At 44.1% G+C, this 16,845-nt stretch overlaps 1 protein-coding gene across 2 annotated transcripts; it reads left to right on the top strand.

Moving 5' to 3' along the window:
- The first annotated feature begins 4,872 nt into the window (after positions 1-4,872).
- LOC113036003 (beta,beta-carotene 9',10'-oxygenase-like) lies at positions 4,873-16,413 on the top strand. 2 transcript variants are annotated; one of them, XM_026191974.1, is made up of 15 exons: positions 4,873-5,203; positions 5,516-5,626; positions 8,866-9,034; positions 10,285-10,403; positions 10,494-10,692; positions 10,780-10,991; positions 11,070-11,182; positions 11,308-11,410; positions 11,486-11,614; positions 11,823-11,983; positions 12,628-12,795; positions 12,920-13,057; positions 15,132-15,314; positions 15,821-15,931; positions 16,096-16,413. In XM_026191974.1, the coding sequence occupies exons 4-15, from the start codon at positions 10,367-10,369 to the stop codon at positions 16,210-16,212; spliced, it is 1,671 nt and encodes a 556-aa protein (XP_026047759.1). In that variant the 5' UTR covers positions 4,873-5,203; positions 5,516-5,626; positions 8,866-9,034; positions 10,285-10,366; the 3' UTR covers positions 16,213-16,413. The 2 variants fall into 2 exon arrangements, with proteins under 2 accessions (XP_026047759.1, XP_026047758.1); XM_026191973.1 differs by having other exon boundaries at positions 10,282-10,403.
- The last annotated feature ends 432 nt before the right edge of the window (positions 16,414-16,845 follow it).

Below are 16,845 nucleotides of genomic sequence, written 5' to 3'. Positions count from 1 at the left end.
CTGCACAGCCCTGAATTCTTAATCGTCCCAACAACATGGACCCAGCAGACTCAGTTTTGCGTGAGGGGCAGCAGACAATTTTTTATTTTTTATTTTATTTTTTTTAAAGGAAATGTTGAGGTGGGACTCTTGGCAATATCACTGGCTTAAATGCAGCCCCAAAACATGAAAAAGCCTACAGGAAAGTTTGCAGATCATTGTAGAAACCTGCTGTTGTACTTTCCTCTTGAAATTATTTTTTGCAACAGGCTAGATACAGTTACAAGATACAATTTAAGATCCTCCATCCATCTTCTTCTGCTTATCTAGGGCCAGTTCATGGGGGCAGCAACCTAAACAGAGAAGCCCAGACTTCTCTCTCCTGGGCACCTCCTCCAGCTCCCCTCCAGGAAACAACAAGGGGTTCCTAGGCCAGCTGAGGTATCTCCCGGATGGCCGTATCTCTCACCCTACAGGGAGTGCAGAATTATTAGGCAAATGAGTATTTTGTCCACATCATCCTCTTCATGCATGTTGTCTTACTCCAAGCTGTATAGGCTCGAAAGCCTACTACCAATTAAGCATATTAGGTGATGTGCATCCCTGTAATAAGAAGGGGTGTGGTCTAATGACATCAACACCCTATATCAGGTGTGCATAATTATTAGGCAACTTCCTTTCCTTTGGCAAAATGGGTCAAAAGAAGGACTTGACGGGCTCAGAAAAGTCAAAAATAGTGAGATATCTTGCAGAGGGATGCAGCAGTCTCAAAATTGCAAAGCTTCTGAAGCGTGATCATCAAACAATCAAGCGTTTCATTCAAAATAGTCAACAGGGTTGCAAGAAGCGTGTGGAAAAACCAAGGCGCAAAATAACTGCCCATGAACTGAGAAAAGTCAAGCGTGCAGCTGCCAAGATGCCACTTGCCACCAGTTTGGCCATATTTCAGAGCTGCAACATCACTGGAGTGCCCAAAAGCACAAGGTGTGCAATACTCAGAGACTTGGCCAAGGTAAGAAAGGCTGAAAGACGACCACCACTGAACAAGACACACAAGCTGAAACGTCAAGACTGGGCCAAGAAATATCTCAAGACTGGTTTTTCTAAGGTTTTATGGACTGATGAAATGAGAGTGAGTCTTGATGGGCCAGATGGATGGGCCCGTGGCTGGATTGGTAAAGGGCAGAGAGCTCCAGTCCGACTCAGACGCCAGCAAGGTGGAGGTGGAGTACTGGTTTGGGCTGGTATCATCAAAGATGAGTTTGTGGGGCCTTTGTGGGTTGAGGATGGAGTCAAGCTCAACTCCCAGTCCTACTGCCAGTTTCTGGAAGACACCTTCTTCAAGCAGTGGTACAGGAAGAAGTCTGCATCCTTCAAGACAAACATGATTTTCATGCAGGACAATGCTCCATCACACGCGTCCAAGTACTCCACAGCGTGGCTGGCAAGAAAGGGTATAAAAGAAGAAAAACTAATGATATGGCCACCTTGTTCACCTGATCTGAACCCCATTGAGAACCTGTGGTCCATCATCAAATGTGAGATTTACAAGGAGGGAAAACAGTACACCTCTCTGAACAGTGTCTGGGAGGCTGTGGTTGCTGCTGCACGCAATGTTGATGGTGAACAGATCAAAACACTGACAGAATCCATGGATGGCAGGCTTTTGAGTGTCCTTGCAAAGAAAGGTGGCTATATTGGTCGCTGATTTGTTTTTGTTTTGTTTTTGAATGTCAGAAATGTATATTTGTGAATGTGGAGATGTTATATTGGTTTCACTGGTAAAAATAAATAATTGAAATGGGTATATATTTGTTTTTTGTTAAGTTGCCTAATAATTATGCACAATAATAGTCACCTGCACACACAGATATCCCCCTAAAATAGCTAAAACTAAAAACAAACTAAAAACTACTTCCAAAAACATTCAGCTTTGATATTAATGAGTTTTTTGGGTTCATTGAGAACATGGTTGTTGTTCAATAATAAAATTATTCCTCAAAAATACAACTTGCCTAATAATTCTGCACTCCCTGTATCTGTAAGGGAGAGACCAGCCACCATTTGGAGGAAGCTCATTTCTGCCGCTTGTATCCGATATCTTGTTCCTTCTGTCACTACCCACAGCTTTTGACCATAGGTGAGGGCAGAGACATACATCGATCGGTCATTTGAGAGCTTCGCTGCCGAAGCACCTCCAACACAGTTGAATGGCTTCTCCAGGTCCACAAAACATGTGTAGACTGGTTAGGCAAACTCCCATGCACCCTCAAGTATCTTCGAGAGGGTAAAGAGCTTGTCCAGTGTTCAATGACCAGATCAAAAACTGCATTGTTCCTCCTTTATCCGAGGTTTGACTAATGGATGGGCTGTCCTTTCCAGCACCCTGGTATAAACTTTCCCAGGAGGGCTGAGGAGTGTGATCCTCCTGTAGTTGGAAGACACCCTCCGCAGAAACCAGTCTTCAAATCGCCTGATGGTTTGCATGAATTTCTTTGAGGCAGTCCGATAGTCTTTTTTCATGTTTTTGCTTCAGCCACTCCCCAACCCCCATTCCGCTTGGGCTGTCGGTAGCTATCAGCTGCCTCCGAAGTTCCACAGGCTAACCAAGCTTGATAGGACTCCTTCTTCAGCCTGGTGGCTCCCTTTACTTCTGGCGTCCACTATTTAGTTCAGAAGTCACCACACGCACAAACCACCTTGCGGCGGCAGCTCAATGCTGCAGCTTCGGCAATGGAGGTGCCGAACATGGTCCATTCAGACTCAATGTCCCCAGTCTCCCTTGGAATGCTATTGAAGCTTTGCCGGTGGTGTGCATTCAAGATCTTAGAGACCGGGGCCTCTGCCAGGCGTTCCCAGCGCACCCACACTATACATTTAGGTGCTGTCCTGAATCCTCCCCCCGCCACCTGATCCAACTCACCGCCAAGTGGTGATACGTTGACAGCTCGGCCCCTCTCTTTACGCTAGTGTCCAGAACATATGGCCGCAGGTCTGGTGATACGATTACAAAATCGATCATCAACCTGCAATCTAGGGTGGGCCCAGCCAGGCCTCATGGACTAATCAGAATCAGAATCAGAATCAGAATACTTTATTGATCCCTGGGGGAAATTATTTTTTGTTACAGTGCTCCATTTTAAACCAACATAAATCAGAATCAGAATACTTTATTGATCCCTGGGGGAAATTATTTTTTGTTACAGTGCTCCATTTTAAACCAACATTAAGACAAGACAGACAATACGCTAACTAAGAATAGTACAATATATACATATATATATACATACATACATACATACATACGTCACTTATAAATAAATATTTGGAAAAGAAACGTGTAGCTGTAGCAGCAAACAGTGTGTTAACTGGATGCGTTGTACAGGGAGATGGCCACAGGCCTGTGTCGTTCAGTGGTGCTTTTCGGTAATCTCAGTCTCTCACTGAACGAGCTCCTGTGGCTGACCAACATGTCATGGAGTGGGTGGGAGGTGTTATCCAACATTGTCTTTATCTTGGACAGCATCCGCCTCTCCGACACCACCTTGAGGGAGTCCAGCTCCATCCCCACAACATTGCTGGCCTTACGGATCAGTTTATTAAGTCTGTTGGCATCTGCGACCCTCAGCCTGCTCCCCCAGCATGCAACAGCATAGAGGATCGCACTGGCCACAACAGACTCATAGAAAATCCTCAGCATTTTCTGGCAGATGTTGAAGGACCTCAGTCGCCTCAAAAAATAGAGACGACTCTGGCCCTTCCTGTAAAGTGCTGTGGTGTTTTTAGCCCAGTCCAGTTTATTGTCAATGTGTACTCCAAGGTATTTATAGTCCTCCACAATGTCAACACTGACCCCCTGGATTGAAACAGGGGTCAAGTGTTTCCTGGTCTTCCTGAAGTCCACGATCAGTTCCTTGGTCTTTGCCACGTTGAGCTGCAGATGATTCTGCTCACACCACGTGACAAAGGAGTCGACCACAGCCCGGTACTCTGTCTCATCATCCCTGCTGATGCATCCAACCACCGCAGAGTAAATATAGTCCATGGGGCCTGGCCCCAGGAAGAAGTTTATATTCAGTATATGAGTTTATATTCATATACTGAAGTTTATATTCAGTATATGAATATAAACTTCTTCCTCCCAGACTCTCGCCCTCAGACACCCTTCCCATGCCTGGGTCCAGAACGGGGCCTCAGTAACCCTATCCTGGGTGACAGAGTGAACTGTTCCCTTGATTGTATACTCATATAGGGGTCTTTTGAATCACTCTTTGTCTGGTCCCTCACCTAGGACCAAGTTCCCATCGGAGACCCTACCAGGGGGCAAAAGTCCCCCAACAACAAGCCCCTGATGTCATGGTTCTCAAGATCTGGAGAGGTCGTGGTGTGTGTTTTTTGTCTTCGCCTCTCCCAACAGGGCAGAACTGGACCTTGATTCCCCGCCTATGAACCCGCCCTGAACACACACCTGTGGCTCATTTACACTAATGCTGGCAGACTACTTAAGATGGCAAGAGAGGCTGCTTCCTCGCTGGATCGTCACACTACCTACCGTCAGTGTAGCCTAGCCTTTTGAGGCTAGAGCCTTTTGAAATAGAGCATCCTCCTAACATTATTTTCCTCTGTGTACAGGCCTAGATTCTCTGCCCATCTTCCCTGCCGTCTGGATTCCTGTGATTGTGTGCGAGTGAGCATGAGCATTTTGGAGTGGATTGAGTTGAAGAGGAGCGTGTGTGCACCTGCCTTGGACCTTCCCTCCCCTTTTGACCCCCCTCCACTCCCTGGAGCCCCGTGTTATCTGTCTCACTGTATATATGTATAAATCCTCACTTGGTGCCACATTGTAAATAAACCCTCACCTTCTCTCTAAACTTCAGAGTCCTCCGAGTGAGCCCTCTGCCTAATAATCTGTGACAGAACGATCCAGCCACTATGGACTCAGCGGATTCTGACCCTGTTCAACGGGCTCTCCTCACTCAGGAAGCCCTGCTGGAGCAGCACAAGAAGATGCTCCACCACATTAATAAAGAGCTCTCCGCCCTCATATAGGGTCTCGCTCAGCGCACACCCCTGGTAAGCCGACTCTCTCCGAGCGTAAATCAATCTCCGTGTGTAAGTCCCTCTCCATCTCCGAGTCCCCAGGCTGCTGCTACACCCCCCAACCCTCCCGCTGCCTGGCTAGAAGCCCCGGGGAGGACGATGCCAAGCCCTGAGCTGTTTACAGGTGAGCTAGAGTAATGTTCCGGTTTTCTTGCCCAAGTCTCCTTGTTTTTTCGGCAGCAGAACAAAACATATGCCAGGGACGATGCCCGGATTGCTTTCTTTGTTCCGCTGCTATGAGACCGCGTGCTTCAGTGGGCTCAGGAATTATTGAAAACACTGCCGAATATCTGCTATCCCGAGTTCCTGTCTGAATTCAAAGGCATGTTTGAAAAGGACGGCGGGCCCTCTGCTGCTGCACAGCGTCTACTAAATCTAAAACAAGGTAAACGCACTATAGCTGACTTCTCAATTGACTTCCGCATTCTCGCTGTAGAGACCAGGTGGAGTGAAGAGGCAGTAAAGAAGGTTCTGCTCAACAATATTTAGGAGGATTTGAAGGATGAGCTCATAACGAGAGAATTGCCATCATCTCTCAGCTTTTTAAGTAAGTAAGTAAGTAAAATTTTATTTATATAGCACATTTCTAGATAGAGATCACAAAGTGCTTTACAAGATATAACAGATTAAAAAGACAAAATACAAACAAAGTTAGCAAAAGGCAGTTTTAAAAAGATGTGTTTTTAGCTGTTTTTTAAAAGTAATCAATGAATCAGCGGATCGTAAGTCCTGAGGAAGGGAATTCCACAGTCTGGCGGCCACAGTAGCAAAAGCTCTATCACCCCTAGTTTTCAGTCTCGTATACTGAATGACAAGTAGGCCCTGACTACTCGACCTCAGAGACCTACTAGGGGCATAGGGCTGTAAAAGTTCAATAATATATGGTGGTGCTTGTTGTTGAAGAGCCTTAAAAGTTAAAACCAAAATCTTAAACTGGACTCTAAATTCAACAGGAAGCCAATGTAACTGCATAAGCAACGGTGTTATATGTGAAAATTTAGAAGCTTTCGTCAAAAGTCTTGCTGCAGCATTCTGAACGATCTGCAGACGCTCCAAAGAACCTTTATTTAAACAAGTAAACAGTCAATTGCAATAGTCCAGTCGTGAAGAGATAAAAGCATGAATAACAATCTCCAGTTCGGTATAGGATATAATAGAGCTCAATTTAGAAATATTTCTTAAATGATAAAAGCAAGACCGAACAAGAGATTTAACATGACTATCTAACGTAAGAGCAGGATCAAGGATAATCCCTAAGTTCCTGACAGATGGTTTTACAAACGTTGAAAGAGGACCAAGAGCATTTATTATACTGGGTATATGTCTATCTGGGGCACATAAGAGGACTTCGGTTTTACTTTCATTTAGTTGGAGGAAGTTTTCAGCCATCCAGCCTTTAATGGTTTCCAAGCACACATTTAAAAGCCGCAGCTTAGAAGCCTCTTCCGGTTTAAAAGATATATAGAGTTGGATATCGTCTGCATAACAATGGTAACAAATATCCTCAAAAGGGCTCAAAATGTGCTGAAGAGGGAGTAAATAAACTAAAAACAGTAATGGCCCTAGCACAGAGCCTTGTGGCACACCAAAAGACAGGGACGCAGAAGATGATCTATACTTAGAAACTGCCACAGAAGAATATCGTTCAGAGAGATACGAGGAGAACCATTTCAATGCAGTCCCAGAGACACCGACCCAGTGTTTCAGCCTGTTAAGTAAAATATAATGGTCAACAGTATCAAAGGCCGACGTAAGATCCAACATTAAGAGAACAGAACATTTACCTGCATCGCTTTGTAACAAAATGTCATTAGAAACTCTAAGAAGGGCTGTTTCAGTGGAATGAACTTTACGAAAGCCAGATTGAAATAATGACCCTGTGCATTCACGTTGACGAGCGTCTGCGAGGGCACCGCGGGACGTGACACTCAGTTTCCCAGCATGCTCCGCTCAGTGTTGGGATTGTTGCTGGAAGTGCTGCTTCACCACAACAGCCGGCCTCGATGGATGTGAGTCCCAGCGAGGCGGAGCCGATGCAAATCGGACACGCCCGGCTTACGCCAGCGGAGAGGCAGTGCCATTTCATGGCCGGTGAGTGTTTATACTGTGGCCGTCACGGACATTTCATCGCCGTTTGCGCCACATAGGCAAAAGGGCATGCACGCCAGTAAAAAAAGGGGGGGGGGGGGGGTACTGGTGGGCGAAATAAACATTGCACATTCCCCTCCTCATCTTTTGTTGAAAGCTAGGCTCACTGTTCACACCACCACTCACTCACTCAAGGCTTTGAGAGACTCAGGTGCAGAACAGAGTTTTATTGATGCATCACTTGCTAAAAAAACTGGGCTTAACTATTGAACCTCTGCCTCATGCTCTTCGAGCCTCATCTCTGAATGGACAGCGTTTGCCTGATGTCACCCACGTTACTGAACCTGTCACTCTGTGTTTGTCTGGAAATCACTCTGAATTAATCAGTTTGTTTGTTTTCAAAGCCCCGCTGACGCCGCTTATCTTGTCTATAGTTCTTGGCTATCCTTGGCTGTTGCAACATAATCCACTAATTGATTGGCAGGCTGGCTGTGTGTCTAGATGGGGGGAAGGATGCCACATGACGTGCTTAAAATCCGCCATTCCATCCGTCGGCTCCCCTGCGTCACCCCCACAGATTCCTCCGGATCTAACAGCAGTTCCTTCAGTGTACCATGAACTAGCGGAGGTGTTTAGTAAGAATCGCACTCGTTCTCTTCCCCCACACCGGCCTTATGATTGTGCCATTGATTTGTTACCAGGAGCCCCACTGCCTACCAGCCAACTCTATAGCCTATCGCAGCCAGAAAGAGAAGCCATGGAGGAGTACATTACCGACTCACTGGCTGTGGGAATCATTCGGCCATCTACTCCCTTGGCAGCAGGATTTTTCTTTATTGACAAGATAAGTCCCTCTGGCCATGCATTGACTATCAGGGCTTGAATGCAATCACTGTCAAGAATAAATACCCGCTGCCCCTGCTGACCTCAGTGTTTGAGCTACTCCACGGGATGAAGATATTCAGTAAACTTGACCACCGGAGTGCTAATCATTTGGTTCGCATTAGGGAGGGGGACGAGTGGAAGACGGCATTCAACACCCACCTGGGACATTTTGAATATCTCGTCATGCCTATGGATTAACAAATGCCCCAGCAGTCTTCCAAGCTCTCGTGAATGACATCCTCAGAGACTTCATCAACCACTTTGTTTTCGTCTACCTAGACAATATACTCATCTTCTCCAGGTCAGTGGCAGAACATAAAAGACATGTCAAACTGGTATTACAAAGATTGTTGGAAAACCGCCTTTTTGTCAAAGCAGAGAAGTGTGAGTTTCATGTAAACACCGTTTCCTTCCTTGGTTTCATAACTGAGCAGGGGAACTTGAGACCGGTTCCTGGAAAGGTCAAAGCGGATTTGGAGTGGACCACACCCCCAAACCACAAGCAGCTTCAATGTTTTTTGGGGTTTGCAAATTTCTATCGTCGCTTCATTTGTGACTTCAGCAAAATTGTCTCAACTCTTACTTACCTCACTTCCCCTAAGGTTCTGTTCCAGTGGGGGCAGGTAGCCACTGAGGCATTCGATCATCTGAAACAACGTTTTGCCTCCGCCCCCATCCTCTCCCTGCTGGATATCAACCAACCCTTCATCATGGAGGTGGATGCCTCAGATACAGGCGTGGGATCCGTCCTCTCTCAGAAGACTGAAGATAAACTCCATCCATGTGCTTACTTCTCTTGTTGTCTTTCACCAGCAGAGTGAAACTACGATGTTGGCGACAGGGAGCTACTCGCCATCAAACTGGCACTGGAGGAGTGGCGGCACTGGCTGGAGGGGACGGCACAGCCTTTCATTGTGTGGACCGACCACAAGAACCTCGCCTACCTTCAGGCAGCAAAACACCTCAACGCATGTCAGGCCAGGTGGGTGCTTTTCTTCACCCGTTTCAAATTCTCCATTACTTACAGGTCCGGGTCCCGAAATGTCAAAGCAGATGCTTTATCACGTCAGTTTCCATCCTCTGAGGGGGATCGGGAGGAGGCGTCGATCTTGCCTCCTGGCTGTGTCATAGGAGGCCTCCCTTGGGAGATTGAGTCGATGGTGCGGCAGGCCCAGCGTACCGAACCTGATCCGGGGACAGGACCCCCCAGGGCGGCTCTACGTCCATTCGTCGGTACGAGCCCAGGTGCTCCAACAAGACACAGCAAGATTTTCATGTCACCCTGGAATCCAACGCACTGTCTCCTTTCTGGAAAGCTCTTTCTGGTGGCCGTCTTTAGCCCAGAATGCCCGAGAATATGTGAAAGCCTGTACCACCTGCACCCAAGATAAGTCACAAAACACTCCCCCGGTGGGCTTACTTCTGTGGCCCACCTAAAAAGGATAAAGCCTGGATGTACAATGTTGTACTTCTTAAAGAAAATGAATGTATATGATGAAGAGAAAATGATGTTGAGAAAGTCACATGAAATCACAAGATACAAGAAATGTATCTTATTAAAAATGATATGCAATATCTTTAATTCATAACTTTCAAATTTCATACCTAAAGCTAATTTAAACAAATGTAAGGTTAAGAGAAACAAGAGATTTTCTTTTTCAATTTAATTTGAGATGCTAGCTTTGTGAGGACCCAAATGAACTTCCATCAGTGGCACTCACAGTGTCCTTACTGACACAAGAAAATGCAGAGTCATCCTGTTCATGGGTCATTCTTTTGAGCATATTGGTGAAATATGATATGTGACAAGTACACAACAGGAACTCATTTTATTTTTTAATTCAGATAACTCAAATGTAAAAGAGCAAGAAAACATTTTATAATGCTTTAATTATTTCAGAAATAGAATATTCCCATTTGAAATATTTTTTTAAAAGATTGCTGTACATCTGCAAAAATACAAAAACAAAAGAAAATCATCCCTCTAAGCCAAGTTCATCTGGTTTCACCATGCTATATATAACCATGCATATTAAGCTTAACTAAAAGAGTCAAAGGAATGATTTGAAAGACTGGACACGGTTATTTGCTGTTTTTTCCAGTCAGATAAAGTGATCATCTGTTACTGCTTACATTTTTGATTGCCATTTGCTTCTGTTTTGCACAGAGTTAAACAAGCATGAAATGTCTGACTGCATCCTTTTTTGCTGTTTCTATGGTACGTGTCAGAAGGACAGTATAAAATCAGGAGTCAGCGTACGAACCAGCAGCATCTCAGAAGAGAGACTAAGCTACAGAAGGCTTAACCACAGCCATGGATACTGTCAAACATCAGAAAAAGAATACTTCAGGTAAACATTAAATGCTACTAGCTGCACACACTAACATTATTTTACTTAAATTATAACAATGTCCTTTCTGATTATGTTTTTTTCCAACAGCACTCAAAAAATCTAAGTCTGTGAAGAACATCAATCATTACACAAATGTACGCGGTCTGCCTTCTATCGAGAAGATTGTGAGCTCAGTGGAGGACACCCCCAGGCCCATCAGCACCCAGATCGTTGGTACAATCCCAGAATGGATCAAAGGAAACTTCCTGAGAAATGGGCCCGGAAAGTTTGAGATCGGAAACCACAAGTGAGTGCTGCGTCTTTGTGTGTTTATCCATTTGCTTCAGACATCATGAAGCTCACTCCCCTCTGCATTGCATCTATTTCTCTCCAGATTTAACCACTGGTTTGATGGCATGGCTCTCATGCACCAGTTCAAAATATCAAATGGGCAAGTGACTTACAAAAGCCGCTTCCTATCCAGCGACAGCTACCAGACCAACAAGGAGCACAATCGCATTGCTATATCTGAGTTTGGGACTGTAACCATGCCGGACCCCTGTAAAAATGTCTTCCAGCGCTTCCTGTCAAGATTTGAATCACACAGTGAGTATCTTGAAGACAAAGCAGCCTGTTGATGCACTTGCTATAGAATAAGTAATTCAAAGCTTTCTTTCCCTCTAGAGCCCACAGACAATGCCAATGTGAGTTTTGTGACCTACAAAGGTGACTATTATGTCAGTACAGAAACCAACATCATGCACAAGGTGGACCCTGACACACTGGAGACTGAAAAGGTACCATGAGTGTAATGATATACGTGCAGCTGAAGTTTTAGTGGCACATGTATCAAACGGTAAAAGTAGGTATAGAAGCAATAAAAACTGCAAACCTTTTGTGCCATTGCATTTGTTTCTATTAGGTGGACTGGAGCAAATTCATTGCTGTGAATGGAGCCACAGCACACCCTCATACTGAGCCTGATGGTATGACATACAACATGGGAAATTCCTACACCTCGAAAGGTATTTAAGAAACATCAGATCCATTTCCACACTACAGGTTACGGATCAAAGATCTAACAGTATCTGGCATGACAGGATCATACTACAACATTATCCAAGTGCCACCAACCAAGAAAACAGAAGATGAAACCCTGGAGGGAGCCACAGTGCTGTGCTCGATTCCTTCAGTGGACAAGACCAAACCTTCATACTATCACAGCTTTGGTGAGCAAAAAGTCTCATGCAGTGAAGCATGCACATCTTGAATTTGGGAATAAAAAAGCACAGGTATCACAATGGAGTGGTACTCTGAGTTGATGCATGGAATGAAAATGATTTAAATCATTGGTTTTCTTATAGTCCTATAGTCTTACTGGAGCTGAGTCCCGCTGCAAAGAATCATAAATAGAAACTTCTTCTCATTTTGTTATAGCAATGTCTGAGAACTACGTGGTGTTCATTGAACAGCCCATCAAGCTGGACCTGCTGAAGATTGTGACAGGCAAGCTAAGAGGAAAAAGTATCAGTGATAGCATATTCTGGGACCCCAAACTCAACACAATCTTCCATCTGATCCACAAACACTCTGGGAAGGTAGGACTCTAACATGCAAAAATGAACTAAGTGATTAAGTAAGGTAAACTTAATTCACAATAAAAAGTATTCTTCCAAGTCTCATAAGTATTGTTCCTGTGACTTGATTGAATTTTGAGTTAAGTTTTGGTCATCTATTTTTAATGAATGCATTTTATTTTTCTTCTAAGAGAGATACTGAATTTAGGTGAATATTTGAATGCAAAGATAGGGTTAGGGTACAAATGTGAAGATATGAAAGCAGTGTTTTGTTGCAAATGCAAGATAAAAGCAACAATAAAAGTGCAATAAAAACATTTTTGTCAAATCAGCAAATAATCATGACAAATAATAGTAATCTGAATACGGATTATGTTAGCATAACTGAAAAATAAAGAGGAAGGGGCTAAAAGCAAGTTTCCGTCTGACACCTGATGCTCTGTATCAATAGGTAGAGTGATGATTTATGTTACAAAGATTTCAGAAGAAACAAATAAATGTTCAGTTTAGTTAATAATTTTTTTTTTTGCATTTGCATTTGCAGAAATGTGAAATAATATTTAAGTCACATTAATAAAATATTAAGTACAATTATTTGACTTGAGCTAGAACGCAGAACTGAACTAGTGCCACAGTGCATTTCCATTGTTGTTTTTGTGTTTCAGGTAAGCTCCATCAAGTATCTTGCAAAGCCACTATCAACCTTCCATCAGATCAATGCATTTGAGGAGGATGGATTCTTGATCATAGATTTGTGTGCATCAGATGATGGCCAGGCAATCACAAACTACAACATCCAGAACATGCGCAAGTCTGGAGAAGCTCTTGATGAGGTAAGTCAGTTAAGTAAAGCTCATTACTGACTTTCCTGTGCAGTTTATGGAAAATGATTATGCTGCTTTTGGTTTATCTGAAGAAAAGATGGTTTGTTGAAGTTAACAAGATCTTCCTCGTCAGGTGTACAACACCTTGAGTAGAGCCTTCCCCCGGCGATTTGTGCTGCCTCTCAATGTTGACCGCGACACACCCTACAACCAGAACTTGATTACCCGGCCAAACAGCATAGCTACTTCTGTAAGAATTGCCAAGAACAAGGTATTAATGTACAGCCATCAGCACTTTACAGAATGCATACCGTATTTTCACGACCATAAGGCGCACTGTACTAAAAGGCGCAGTCTCAGTTATGTGTGCCATTACTGTATTTAACACACACATAAGGCGCACTGGATTATAGGGCGCATACAAGTACCGTATGCGTATTTAAAAATAAAGCGGGAGCAAACCTGAGTTCGGTACCTTACTCACATTTCTATTACCGGTAATCGTCATCATCAACAACACACAAGCATACAAGTGTGCGTATTTAAAAATAAAGCAGGAGCAAAACAAATTTTGGTACTCACATTTTTATCATCAATCAAACCCATCGAAGTCCTCATCCTCTGTGTCTGAATTGAACAGCTGCGCTAAATCTCCATCAAACATGCCAAGTTCACTTTCTTCACTGTCAGAGTCACTTTCCGTGCCGTGCGGCTCCTCGGAAATGATGCCGGCTTTTGCGAAAGCTCGAACAACAGTGCCAGCAGACATGTTAGCCCAAGCATCTACAATCCATTGGCAAATTGTGGCGTAACTCGCCCGGCGCTGCCTTCCACTCTTGGTGAAACTGGTCTCCATCGGTCATCCATCGCTCCCAGGCCGCTCGCAGCCTTACTTTGAACGGGCGGTTCACACCGATGTCCAGCGGTTGGAGTTCCTTTGTCAGGCCTCCTGAATGACAGCAAGCTCACAGTTCATTTGTTTCACTAGTTTTTTCACATCGGCTGTGAGATGGGCACGCATAGAGTCACAAATTAAGAGCGATGGTGATGCGTGGAAAAAAAAAAAAACACCTGGTCTCCTTACATACACCTCCCTCAGCCACTCTTTCATCATTTCCTCATCCATCCAGCCCTTTTCATTTGCCTTAATGATGATTTCTGCTGGAAACTTCTCTTTAGGCAAAGTCTTTCGCTTAAAAATCACCATAGGCGGCAGTTTCTGTCCATTAGCATGGCAGCCAAGCACAACAGTGAAAGAAGACTTTTCATACCCTGTTGTGCGTATCGCTACCATGCTGGTCCCCTTCTTCTCCACAGTGTGACTCACCGGGATGTCAAAAGTGAGCGGGACCTCGCCCATGTTAGTGATGTGGCTGGGCTGGATGTTTTTGTCGCCGATGTGTTTGCTGCAGTAGGAGCGGAAGATGGCCAGCTTTTCCTTATAATCCGCTGGAAGTTGCTGCGCTACCGTAGTCCTGGTCCGGATGGAAAAATGGCACCGTTTCACAAAACGAAAGCACCAAGACGGACCTCCTTGGAAATGTTCAATGTTCATCTCTTCAGCTAGTGAAACTGCTTTTAGCCGAATGGTGACCGTCGAAACGCTTCTCCAGCTCGCTCTTTGCTCGATGATCCACCGCTCGAGTCTTTCCTCCAACTCGGGCCACCTCGCCTTATGTCCGCGGAAACTCAGCTGCGTTTTCTTGACCTGCCGGAGCTTGTTTTCTAGCTTCCTCCATTTGCGAACCATCGATTCGTTAATCTTAAATTCTCTCGCCGCTGCTCGATTTCCATGTTCCTCCGCATAGCTGATGGCCTTCAGTTTAAACTGTGCTTCATAAGCGTGTCTCTTTGCCATTTTCAGGGTTGTTAAAACAACGATGTTCCACATAATGCACATACCCGGTCTTTTAGACAGGTATGTGCGATTGTCCGGTATATACGATCAACGCCCACACTTCACCCTTTAGCGTTCTCATGGTGTTCTCTACTACGTCCTCCTTACAACACACAGGGCGCACTGCGCTATAGGGCGCGCCGTACTTTTTGAAGAAAATCTAAGACTTTTAAGTGCGCCTTATGGTCGTGAAAATACGGTATGTTGAATTTCTCCGTTTCATTTTACTTTTTCACACAGACATTAAGATTTTATCAATCTTATGGTAGTTAAAATTTACATGCTTTAACAAACCTATTTCTTCTTTCTTTGGAACTTATTTACATTCTGACTTCTATATAAACGCTTAATTTGACTTTGCTACATGTTGACATTTTAATAGCACTTTCACTACCTGAATCTCAGTGATTACCTGTGTTGCTTTTTTTGTTTTTTTAAACCTGTGCAGGTGTTCTGTACTCATGAGGACCTGCATGGGGAGGATCTCCATGAATACGGAGGTCTGGAGTTTCCTCAGATCAACTATCACAAATTCAACACCCATCCCTACCGCTACTTCTATGGCTGTGGCTTTAGACACCTTGTAGGGGACACGCTGATTAAGATGGATCTCCACGGAAAACGCATGAAGGCACGTTGTTTTATTGGAGCAAAGAAAAGAGAGCTCGCATTTCCAATCTGTGGAACAAATTAACCCCCACAACTGAAATCAACAGTTTCCAGATAGAACCAATTATATCTGTTTCTATTTTAGTTCATTCACAGAGAGCGCAACTCACCCCAAAGGGGAAAGGGTTATATTAAAGTGTTTTATGCTGATGTCAGCCTTGGTAATATAGAAATCTAGTGTAGTATATTACTGTATGTATATGTAGTAACTTTTTGTGTCATTGTGAAATTATATAATGTTGTATTGAAAAACAACAGGCCTTAGTTATATACCAGGCCTCAGGGGACCCCTGGTATATAACTAGTATAAGACTGAAGACAATCCATAAAAATTGTGGGTAATATGGAGTTAACAAACAGTAAACAAAGTTAGAGAGGACTGTCCCACAGGTATTGAGATAGCATTGTTACTGTGATTTTTCTTTTATCATCATGAATGTGATATTGTGTGTAAATGTTCCCTCACAGGTGTGGGAACATCCTGGTCAGTATCCATCTGAGCCGGTCTTTGTTCCCTCTCCTAATGCTACAGAGGAGGATGATGGTGTCATCATGTCTGTGGTCATCACTCCAGACGAGGTTAGTCAGGCTCAGCCATTTTGGACAGGGTACTCTTTATAGATACAGTTTCCTCATACAAATGTAAAACATGGCTGAGCACGAGCTTGGACATCGTGCCGTTGTGTTTTCTACACTGTCTTGTACACCAAGTATTTCTTTACCCATGTCTCTGTTCTCTCCAGGACAAGAGTACATTCCTTCTGGTGTTAGATGCCAAGACATTCGAGGAGCTGGGCAGGGCGGTGGTACCTGTCAACATCCCCTATGGCTTCCACGGGACATTCAATGCCACGGCTTAGACGTCTGATGGATGTACATGTGACTTCACAGGGACACACCTACACTGTGTACATGTTGACTTAAAAGCAAAGACCCTCATTTAAAGAATTCCTTTATTTTCATGTCATAGTGATATGTTAAAGCATGCATGCCTTTTTTCAGACTTAATAAAACCTTAAGTGTCGATATAATCTGTGTTGAAATAAAATCCTTTGTTTCTATTGTTTTTCCACAGCTATCTGTAAATGAAGGTCGTGAGGGTTTTTTTTTTAATATCTGCTATTTCATGCATTGCTATAAAAAAGTAAAACTGATTTTATGATACTGTTAAGGTAAGCTGGTTCCACAGAAGAGGGGCCTGAAAACTGAAGTCTCTGCCTCCCATTCTACTTTTAAATACCGTAATTGTCGGGCTATAAGCCGCTACTTTTTGCACAAGCTTTGAACCCTGCGGCTTTTAGTCAGGTGCGGCTTTTCTATGGATTGTCCATGATTTTTGTCATATCGTAAGACGATTTGTTTTGTTTGTTCCGCTGTTGTACGGCACAACGTTGCCTGGCGGAAGGATCGGGGTTCAAGAATGGTATGTTAGTCACATGTCCGTCCGCCAGGCAACGTAGTGCCGTACGAAGTAGCGCGAAAAACAAACTTCA

The sequence above is a fragment of the Astatotilapia calliptera genome, chromosome 14 (assembly GCF_900246225.1).
Source record: "Astatotilapia calliptera chromosome 14, fAstCal1.2, whole genome shotgun sequence".
NCBI lineage: Eukaryota > Metazoa > Chordata > Actinopteri > Cichliformes > Cichlidae > Astatotilapia > Astatotilapia calliptera.
Note: the sequence above shows the minus strand (reverse complement) of the source record. Positions and strands in the feature narration are given on the sequence as shown.